We start from the raw sequence: 11,278 nt of genomic DNA, 5'->3' as shown, positions 1-11,278 counted from the left end.
TCTGGCAGCAGAATTTTGAATGTACTGCAGACGAACGATGGAGTGAGCTGGTAAGCCAGAGAAAAGAGCGTTACAATAGTCAAGGCGAGTGGTAATAAATGCATGCACTAATGATTCCGCATCTTTTCTACTGAGGAAAGGACAAAGTTGCGCAATTCGACGTAGCTGGAAAAAAGCAGCTTTGGAGAGTTTGCTGATGTAGAAATCCAAGGTCAGTGATGGGTCTAGAATGATACCTAAATTTCTAACAGTAGCCGATGGAAATATAGAAATAGTGTCAAGATCAAAGCTAGAAACATTAGTTTTATTTTTTATTACAGGCGGGGGACCAATTATTAAGATTTCTGTTTTACTCAAGTTCAAGCTAGAGTGTAGCCAGTGTAGCCAGACTTTTAACTCACTGACACATGAAGATAAGGAGGCCATCGAATGGGTAGGACAAGCGGTACAAGCGGTACATATCTGGATGTCATCAGCTTAACAGTGATAGTTAAAACCATGGCGACTAATTATTTGGCCAAGAGGCTGAATGTAGATGATGAATAATAATGGTCCGAGAACTAAACCCTGAGGAACACCCTGTTTGAGTGAGACAGTGAGAGATTTGGAATTGTGCAGTGAGATGTAGTATTGCCTATCTGTTAGATATGAGGAGAACCAGGATAATGCAGAGCCTGAGATGCCAAACTCTGCAAGGCGAGAGAGTAATATCTTATGACAAACAGTATCGAAAGCTGAGCTGAGGTCAAGTAATAAAAGAATTGACAAACTATCCAAGTCACCAGAGAGTAAAAGATCATAGACTGAAAAATATCAAAGAGATTGTTGTGGGCTAGAAATGACTGCAGCTAAGAGACAACAGCCTTTTCCATAATTTTTTATACAAATGGCAAGTTAGAAATTGGACGGTAGTTAGATAAATTTGCAGGATCCAAATTAGTTTTTCTGAGAATAGGGGTAACAGCAGCAGTCTTGAGTAAAATAGGAACAGTGGAAGAAATAAAAGACATGTTGATGAGGTGTAAGATATAACAGAGGTACAAGTGTTTCAGGAGGAAAGTAGGTGCAGCGTCTAGTCGGCTTGAAGAGGTTTCTGTATTAAATCGGTAATTAGAGGTAGATTTGTCAAGGTAAAAATAATGACTGGATAGACTGAGTTTGGGTAGGCTGAGTTTCTCAAATAGTCAGTTCCTCACCAAAGGTCTCACATAAAGCATCCAACTTTCTCTGAAAGTGGTGCAAGAATCATCCGATTCATAATGGCTGATACTATGGTTTGGTGCCTGGATTAGTTTGTTTACCATGCTAAATAAAGACATGTTGATGAGGTGTGAGATTGGGGCAGAAATAACAGGGATACAGTGTTTCAGGAGAAAAGTAGGTGCAGGGTCTAGTCGGCTTGAAGAGGAATTCGATTTCTGTATTAAATCAGCAATTAGAGATGGATTTGTTAAGGTAAAGGTAGTCAATGATTGGGTAGACTGAGTTTGCTCACAATTAGAAATAGTCTGTTCCTCATCAAAAGTCCCACATAAAACATCTAACTTTCCCTGAAAGTGGTGCAAAAAAGTACAACACAAATCTTCAGATTCATGTTGGCTGATACTATGATTTGGTGCCTGGATTAGTTTGTTTACCATGCTAAATAGTGCTTTAGGCCTATATTATTAGCTTTGTTAATGATGCTGGAGATATAAGAAGAGTGGGCTGCGTTCGAGGCAGTTTTATAGTACTTTTTACTATAATATAATATTATATATTATATATTTTTATAGTCAGAATAAACAAGAAAATAGACAGTTAGACCCGTTTTCCTGAAGATATATTCATGCTGTCTACATTTTGGAGAGTAGTGAGACATGGGACAACAGGCCTGATCCCAATTGGAGCATACTCATCTAAGATGTTAGCAATAAGAGAATGGTACATATCATAAATCATAGATGGACAGGTAAAATTTAAAACTTCAGGAATAGCAGAGGAAGCAACAGAAGCAGAGAATGTATTGATATCAACAGCATTTGCATGACAAAATGATATGGTTATCAGTGCATTTGGCTGGAAAGATTAATGTAAAGTCAAAAGTAATAAGCTTGTGGTCAGAGATAGGAATAGCCAGACCGTTGACAGAGATATTATTCAAACCAGATGTACAGACCAGATCAAATATATGACCATGAGTGTGGGTGGGAAAATGTACATTCTGAATAAGATCAAAGCAGTCCAGTACAGTCATTATTTGAGTAGTATTAGAACAGACAGTATCAACTTGGATGTTAAAGTCACCAAGTAGGATAACCTAGGACGACAAAGCACAGGTTAAGGTTAGTAATTCACTGAGTTCTGAGAAAAATATATAAATCAGAAATTGAGTTCTGAGAGGAAATAGATAAATAAATAAAGTGTTGTCAATCAATTAAAAAAATAATGAATTAATTACACATTTTTCTGTAATTAGTCATGATTAATCACACCTAACATTAAAATTTGTAATCATAAATCTATTTTTACACTTGCAATCATAATTCTATTTTTTATATTTTTTGATATGTAAGCCCGTTTCCGCCACTGAATAAAAAAAATAAATAAATAAATAAAAAGGTAATTGCAACTTTTATCTCACAATTCTGTCTTTTTTTTTTTCACAATTGTGAGTTTACATCTCACAATTCTGACTTTTCTCAGAACTGCCTGACACAAACTCGCAATTCTTACTTTTTTCTCAGAATTGTGAGATATAAACTCGCAATTGTGAGAAATGAAATCAGCGGCAGCTGGATGCAATAATCGCATGCCAATGTGCATTGGCTCGTTTAGTTTACACTCGAAGTAGATTGGTCTCTCTAAGCGAGATCCCAATTTCGTCGGTCATCCGACATGACGTCGAGAGTGACCGACTGAAAGGGAATGGAAATCCTAACTTTTTTCTCAGAATTGCATGACAAAAACTCGCAATTGCAAGTTATAAAGTCAGAATTGCGAGATGTAAACTCGCAATTCTGAGAAATGAAGTCAGAATTGTGTGATATAAACTCACAATTGTAAGTAAAGTCAGAACTGTGAAATATACATTTGCATTTCTGAGAACATATCAGTCTTTTTTTCTCCTCAGAACTGGACTTTATAACTAAAAAAGTCAGAATTGTGAGAAAAAAGTTTATATCTCGCAATTCTGACTTTATTTTTTGCAATTGCGAGATTATATCCCCTAATTCTGACTTTATATCTCGCAATTCTGACTCACAATTCTGAGAAAAAAGTCAGAATTGTGAGATAAAAAGTCACAATTACCTTTTTTATTTTTTATTCAGTGGCGGAAATGGGCTTCCATACACTGAATCTCCAAATTAAATGTAAAAATTACATGATGGTATATTTTAAATACTTTTTTTTTTTTATGGTATCTTGTATACTATGTACCATGAATGAAGGCAAGTATCACAAATACCAATATTAAGGCTTCTGTTAAATGGATTTTTTTTTTTCAAATCAATTTCTGAAAATAAAATAAAGTCTATTCATTCAACATTACTTTATAAAACGGTTACCACACAATAAAAAAATATTAAAACCAAAAACGTATGTATTGAAATGTTACTTTTTTGAAGCAAGTTCGTTAAATGATGTCCTTCCGCTAAAAAATAGTTCCTGACAGCAACAGTAAACGGCAAGAGAATGTTCCGAACATGCCTCATCTAATGGAGCTTAAATAAAAACAGAGAACAGGAGCTCTTATCATCCGCTGTGTCATTTATTTTTTAATTTACATGAACTTATTCACATAAACCATTATAAAAAAATCCCTTCAGCAAGGGAAAATACAGTTGCTGTGCTAATTGCATAAATTATTTTCAATGCATTAAACAAAAAATATTATCCTCAGAAATAAACACGTTATTTTTGACGGCCTTAAAATAAACAAACAATCAAACAACCAATTTAATGAATGTGTATTGCACATCTCACATCATTTGTTCTTGGAATAATCTATTTAAAAACCTCTTCTTCTGAGTGATCGTTTGACCTGACAAATTTGATCACATATGTTGGTCTTTTCAAGAAAGATCATTACTGCTGTCACTTGGCCTTTAACACGAAATGCTTTTAGCAGAACATGGAGTACTCACAGGCACCTCAGATATAGATTTTCTAACCCCAACAAAAGACACTTACACAAATTACACACAAATGAGTGTTAGATTATCAAACTGCAGAGCACCCACAACTTTCATTTTGCTCTCATTCGCCTTGTTCTCATCTCTTTCACCTTAAGTTTTCATTGAAAATAGAAGAGTACAGACTGAGGCCTCTATGCCTTGTCGGATGACCTTGGTGCCTATTTCCCGAAGAAATGTCTGTGTGGATCACAATGCACTTTTTCATGTTCACAGCGCTGCTATTTCATGAATGCCCAAAGCATTGTCGATAAACTAGCCATAAGCATAGAAACCGAACCATCCTTGGCTGAGTCACTCTATAGACCGTCTAGCCGATCTCCAGTGATTCTTCGTCTGTTAGCGTCACACTTTTGTTGTCTTTCCAAATAAGTTCCGTCCTAACTAACCTTGTACATATATATGGGCTCAGCTGAGTGGAGCTGAAGCATAAAAACTAGGTGAGCCTGCCCAGGGGCCTCCTGAGTACGGAGCAGCGCTGGCCTGCATTCAGCTTTAGTCAGCCAGCCAGCCTTCTCACATCTGCCCTTGCCCCCTTTTATTGGCTGAACAGATGTGACCAACCTCCCAAGGGCTGTGTTGAGTTTTACTTCCTCAGCTCCTGTCCACATCCTCTCCAAAATGGACGTTACATTATGACAAAACCAAACTTTGGGTGCACCGGGCCAAACTCCTACAGTATGTGCATAACTAGACAATAGTTTATTTTTTTTTAATTGTTATTATTATTTATTTAGCCATGTATAAATATTAAATTATTTACCTTTGCATAATTTATGGACAGGCAAAATATTTTTGCTCTGTTTATCTCCTCATAAAATTGAATGGTTTATCTCCTCATAAAATAAAATAAAACGGTGCATCACAAAGAATAAAAACATTAGTTCTCATTTACTAACTATGGGTAAAACCAATGCGTGTTCATGCAGAAAACATGATTTATCAATAAGGCAACACATTTGTTCTATATTTAGGATTTAATATTTAAAACTCAAATAATAATTAAATATATTTAAAAATAAATATTGTAGTCACTTTTTTTATTTCTATTACTACTACAACTACTACTACTAAACTACTACTACTATTAAATAAACAAGCAACCGTTACAGAAGTCAAATTATTATTAATATTATTATTATAAATAAAATATGTAATTTTAAAATAAGTCTTACTATTTACAAAACAAACAAACAAACATACATCTGTGCAAAGTATGCTACTTGTACGCACTTATTAGTGAATGAGATCCAATATATTATGATCTAAAGCAGCAAATTAAATCTTTTAAATTAATATATATGTATAGCTTACCTTTGCTGATATCCTGGTACTCCAACCACAGCTGGCGCTGAACTTGTTTGTTGGGATACCATATGGTACAGGATTCCTCAAAGCCATACACTGCCTCCTGGATAAAATGGTTGCCAAACTCTTTTAAAATGGACACAAAATCACTGCGCAGAGTGGCCCCATCCAGTGAATGAATTGCTGAACTGAAGGCTGAAGAAAGGTAAAAGAATGAGTCATTTAGTTGTGTTAGAGATCACATCAAACTTTACATTCCATTCCATTTCACTTCAATCTTTAAATTCATCTTAATTAAAAGCAGAAGCTGCACTATAGATCAAAGAAAAAAGAAAAAGTCAAACTATGTTGAGCTGTGAAAATTGCAAAGCTTTATTTGTGCATGCTTATTTTCAGTGCAGCTACAATACGCGTGAAGGGTTCAAAGATTTATTGTCAAAGCTTTATTACTGGCTTTATTGTCCATTTTCAATAAAGTTAAACATACTGCAGTGCACATGACAAAACAAAGAATGTGGGACGAGAAAGAGTGAAAACATGATCTGTCAGTGTGTGAAATGTTATCTGGGGAAACAAGGGAAGGATAAACAACAAGGCCTTGCAGAGGTATTGAGTGCTTTTGTGTAGGCTGATGTCTGACCTTTTAAAAACTTGCATTGTTATTGTTGTTTTTTTTCAACACGGAATATCCATCAAAAAATTTAATGTTAGCTTTTAGTCACAGAATTTACATTTCCCTGCAGTACTTTAGAATATAAAGTACTTGTTTGCATGTACTTTTGCAAAAGTACTGAAGACCTCTGAAACTTTTATCAGACAGTAGAACTCAACTGGTTTGCATGTTAATAAACCGTTGTTCGTTTAATAAAAATGTTTCATGTGGATATTCACAGAATTCACAGAGGAACAGTCCCATATTTCAACACAATGGGCCTCATGCATGAAACACGAGCAGAACAAATTTTTGTGTAAATCGTTCGTAAAGCCGTTTTGACGTAAACATTCAAATTCATGAAAATGTTCGTATTTTCAAAATGTTAGTTGGTAGGAAAGAAATTTACACCTGCTCCCTACCACCTGTAAATGGTGCATAAAACGTTTTGTGTTCATTTAGGCAAACTGATGACACTGAATTTGATGCACTGCCATTATAATATTTTACAAGGTCGTTGGGCCGGAATTTTTATTTATTTTATTTTTTTGTAGCTGAGAGTTGATAAACTGTTTAGCTTTGGGTAAAACGCAGCGCTTGACACTGTCACTTTTTACCCAGCCGTCCAATCAATGGAGGAGGGGCGGGACAAATACTACACCGACCAATCATACCACTTGTACAACAACTGAACAACAATAGAGAAGTTAATATTGCTGGTTACTGCACTTTTATATTCAGTAATATTCTTCAAAATTAGATACTAGTAATATGTTACTGCCGTGGATATTTCAAATCATAGCAACCAAAGCGTCTCAGCTAGAAAAACGCTGTGCCACCAAACCGTTCTCCAGCGCTACCAGCTGGCCGTTTTAAGAAGAGCGTCTGACATTTTTTTCAGCTGGCTAAAAATGCTCTGGTGGACACACGTTATTGAATATTTATTGTTAGGCATATGGCCTATTTTGCTAGCTGTAATTCATAGGTGGGGATTATGCTAATTGTGAATGAGCGTCCTATTTACGAATGATTGGAATTCATTAACATACACATGTTTAACTATCAAATCTGATGTGTACGAAGTGTTTGTGAATTCGGAGGAGAGTTTTCGGGAAGGTCCGTTTTACGCGCAAATTACTCAGAATTGACTCCTATATTTACGAATGTGTCATGAATGAGGCCCAATGTTTTCATATCTTGCGCAAACTAAATAAATAAATAAATAAAATAACATTTTGCAATAATACATTTTGTATTATTCCACTTCCTCTCATGAACTTCATGCCCGGGTTTGCAAATTGACCTCATGTTAGAAGATGCAAAAACATCAGGGGAAAAAGTGGTAAAAATCAGAATGGAAAATGTAAAAACTCAACTTCTCAGTCATATGAAAAAGGAATCCTTTAATGGTATTGGGACGAGAAGAGAGAGAACTGGTGCAAGCAATATGAGAGCAAGGAAATCAAATTTTAAAGGCCATTCAGGCCATTCATTAACAGGGAGTATTTCTTATAGAACTGCACTTGGAATCTAACATCTGCTCATTGAACATACAGTGTTCATTAAACAAATGAAGTGAAGTCACTCACAGTCCAAATACATGGCCAAAAAAAAATTATAATAATACTCTGCCTCTTCGAATGCTGTCTTTTGTCTTGCTTGAAGCTGAAGTGTGTCATTTCTGCACCACTACCATCGCAGAATTGAAAAAAAAAAGGTTCCCTGAATATTCCACTGCCATTGGTCGGCCAAACAGATAGCCCTGCCCCCAAACTCACACCATTGGTTGAGTCAATGTTGCTGAGTCAGAATGCAGAGTACTGTTTTGATAGCACCACAGTGTTTACAAAGAAATCAACCTACAGATGGCTTACTTATAGTTGTCTCTGAATATTAATCTGGGATAGTACAAAAAGGTATAAACTTCATCTTTAAATTCCACGGTTTTAAACACACGCCATCTGGGATCAACAGAGCACTGAGAACCGCCATTTTTGCTTCACTACCCACCCAGCACAACTGATCTGTCACAGTGAGGGCTCCTCAGTGAGATCACTCCAGTATATCAGACCAAAAGAAAAGGTACAGCTGGCCTGAAACATCTTCCTAATTAACGGAATGTATTGTACACTTGGTCATACATGTAAATGGAAGAGTGAGGGTGTTTTACCTTGGGAGAGGGTCCACTGATTGAGCTTCACATGGTACATAATGGACCGCAGCTTCCAGTGCTGAACCAGTGGATAACCAGTAACCTCACTGTAGTTTACCATACCTAAAATACACAGAAGGTGAGAAACAGTCGTGTTTGGGAGAGAACAAAAATGAAATGAATGAATGAATGATATTGTTCAACAAATTCATGGATTGTTGAAATGTGAAATGTGACCCTGGACCACAAAACCAGTCATAAGTAGCACGGGAATATTTGTAGCAATAGCCAAAAATACATTGTATGGGTCAAAATTATTGATTTTTCTTTTATGCCAAAAATCATTAGGATATTAAGTCAAGATCATGTTCCATGAAGATATTTTGTAAATGTCCTACCGTAAATATATCAAAAATTTATTTTTGATTAGTAATATGCATTGCTAAGAACTTCATTTGGACAACTTTAAAGGCAATTTTCTCAATAATTGAATGTTTTGTGATTTTTTTTGCACCCTCAGATTCCAGATTTTCAAATAGTTGTATATCAGCTAAATATTGTCGTATCCTAACAACCATACATGAATGGAAAGCTTATTCATTCAGCTTTCAGATGATGTATCTCAATTTTTTTTTTTTAAATGACCCTTATGACTGGTTTTGTGGTTCATGGTCACAAATAATGTAGAAACAATTTTCACAAAAACATTGCTAGAAAATTTCACAATTAATTACAAAGAAATAGCAAGTAACAGAATTAGGCATGAAATATTTAAGAAAGACTGAAATAGTATTTTCTTGTAAAATGTACTCAATCGAGCTTTGTTTTATTTATACTTAAAAACAAATATTTTTAACAGTGTAGAAGAGATTGTCCCTCGTTCATCAATATTTTTGACCCGGTTTCCTGGAAGAGAAAGATTGTCAATTTTATATTACTTCATTGCTTTACTTTCTCTGTACTTTTAAGAGTGTGTTAGCATACAGATAATCTCAAAGCTAACACACATGGACTAAAAACGAGCAAACTTTAATTATGACTGGGTCTTTAAAAAATAAATGTAAGTTTATGAAACTAACGGGTTCTGCTTTGTGCTGTGTTGACAGCTGATGCAGAGTAAATGTGACTGTGAATCCCTTAATGCACTGACAATCCCAGTATGAAATGATTTTTTAAATAGTATTTGCTAATCCTAACCTTGCTCAATTGGGTACATTCTCTGCACTTCATGAGCGCATGACTGCATCGCTGCAAAGTGCACCCTGATCTGCTGTTGCTCGGAAATCACAGTATTTGGATTACACTGAATGAAATGAGGCACAAAAAACAAACAGTTTTTCTGTCAGTTCTAAAATGAGTCCTGAAAATGAAAGCACTGACTTGAAACTAAAATAATAATATAGGATTTCCAATACATTTCTACACACTGAGAATAAATCACACTTGCTAATATTGGTGGATTATCTTAAAGTACGAAAATGAAATTTGTTATGTCAATAGATAACAGTGTTTCCAAGAAAAATTCTTACCGTAGAGAATTACCATAATATTATTAATAGAAGACACAGAGTAGCTCAGCAGATTTGTGTGAATGAAATCCATTGTGGCATTTTTCATTCATCATCCCAACTCTCTTTAACATATGAGCCATCGCTTTTTTACCCGTGGTTACCCTGTGAGCTAAAATCTCACATATCGCCATATGTTGAGCGGGTGGTGTAATCAATCATCTCGTCTCCTACAGCAACTGTCAGGCGTGCCTTGCCATCTAGGGAATACACAGCCATGTTTCAATTTAACCTCACCTTAATATATAGCACATCTGGCTGATCGCACAAATTCAAAGCATATCCGGTCTGCAACATGCTGGCTGGGCATTAGAGCATATTGCTTTCTAAACTTGATCTGTCACGTCTTTAGAACTAAACCCATTCTGTTCCGTCTGTAAAAAAATTAATTCCTCTTGACATTATCATGGATTTGCTTCGCTGAATCATTTTAGACCAGCGCTAACATACCAATGATGGATTTGCAGAAATAATGAATTCATAATATCTGTAAGCTGTTGATAGGAGGAATCCCATTATAAACAGAGCACAGGTGCTAGAGACAAAAGCACTAAATCATCAGCTCAAAGCCTTTTGTCTAATGAGCGGGACATTCTTGGACTCTTAATGAGAAAGACAGACACAGAGTGTTTACAAGTACATGCTGATACGCTCAATAACTTGACAATGTGTAAGGTCATATAAACATCTTAAACTTTTTTTTTTTTTTCAAAGTCTTACATGGTTAAAGTAAACCCAATTGGCACACATTTTCGCCTTTTTCATGAGTCAGGCATGGTTTAAAAAAAAAAGTGAAATGTAAATGTAAAATAGTGAACTCAAAATGTAAAACCTCCCAAACGTTCCAGTCAAGGGGGAAAAAAACAGGCTCTCATGCTAATCTATTAGCATTGTGCTAATACTATATGCCATCAGTTAGCTGGCTATATTATATAACAAACCATATTATCCTGATGCCTTCAATATTTTCATTTTTATTATTTATTATTATTATTATTATTATTTATTTTATTTTTTTGCAGGATGCATTAACTTCAAAAGTGGAAAAGTGCAAAAAGGAATAAAGACTTTTACATTGTTTAAAAAATAAAACATAAATAAATAATAATAAATAATAAATCCCCAAAACAGTGAAAAGTTTGGAATAATTCACATTTGTAATGCTTTTAAAGAAGACCCTTATGCTGACCAAGGCGGTATTTATTTGATCAAAAACACAGTAAAACAGTAAACAGTAAAGTTAATATTGTGAAATATTATTACAATTCTAAATAACTGTATTCTAATGTAATAACGTATATTTTAAAATATATTTTATTCCTGTGATGGCAAAGCTACATTTTCAGCAGTCTTTACTCCAGTCTTCAGTGTTACATGAACCTTCAGAAATCATTCTAATACCCTGATTTGATGCTCAAAAAAA

General features: G+C 35.1%; 1 protein-coding gene across 3 annotated transcripts in view; it reads right to left on the bottom strand.

Moving 5' to 3' along the window:
• astn1 (astrotactin 1) overlaps positions 1–11,278 on the bottom strand; it is a 253,618-nt gene that overhangs the window by 86,047 nt on the left and 156,293 nt on the right. For all 3 annotated transcript variants that reach the window (XM_016530291.1, XM_016530292.1, XM_016530294.1), the window contains 2 exons: positions 8,306–8,410; positions 5,490–5,678 (listed from right to left, as the gene is read on the bottom strand). In XM_016530291.1, the coding sequence (XP_016385777.1) occupies positions 5,490–5,678; positions 8,306–8,410 (294 nt within the window). The remainder of the gene's footprint in view (positions 1–5,489; positions 5,679–8,305; positions 8,411–11,278) is intronic.

This window comes from Sinocyclocheilus rhinocerous, unplaced genomic scaffold (assembly GCF_001515625.1).
Source record: "Sinocyclocheilus rhinocerous isolate Xijiao unplaced genomic scaffold, SAMN03320098_v1.1 scaffold484, whole genome shotgun sequence".
In the NCBI taxonomy this organism is placed as follows: Eukaryota; Metazoa; Chordata; class Actinopteri; order Cypriniformes; family Cyprinidae; genus Sinocyclocheilus; species Sinocyclocheilus rhinocerous.
The sequence above is the reverse complement of the archived record's forward strand: the minus strand, read 5'-3'. Positions and strand labels throughout refer to the sequence as shown.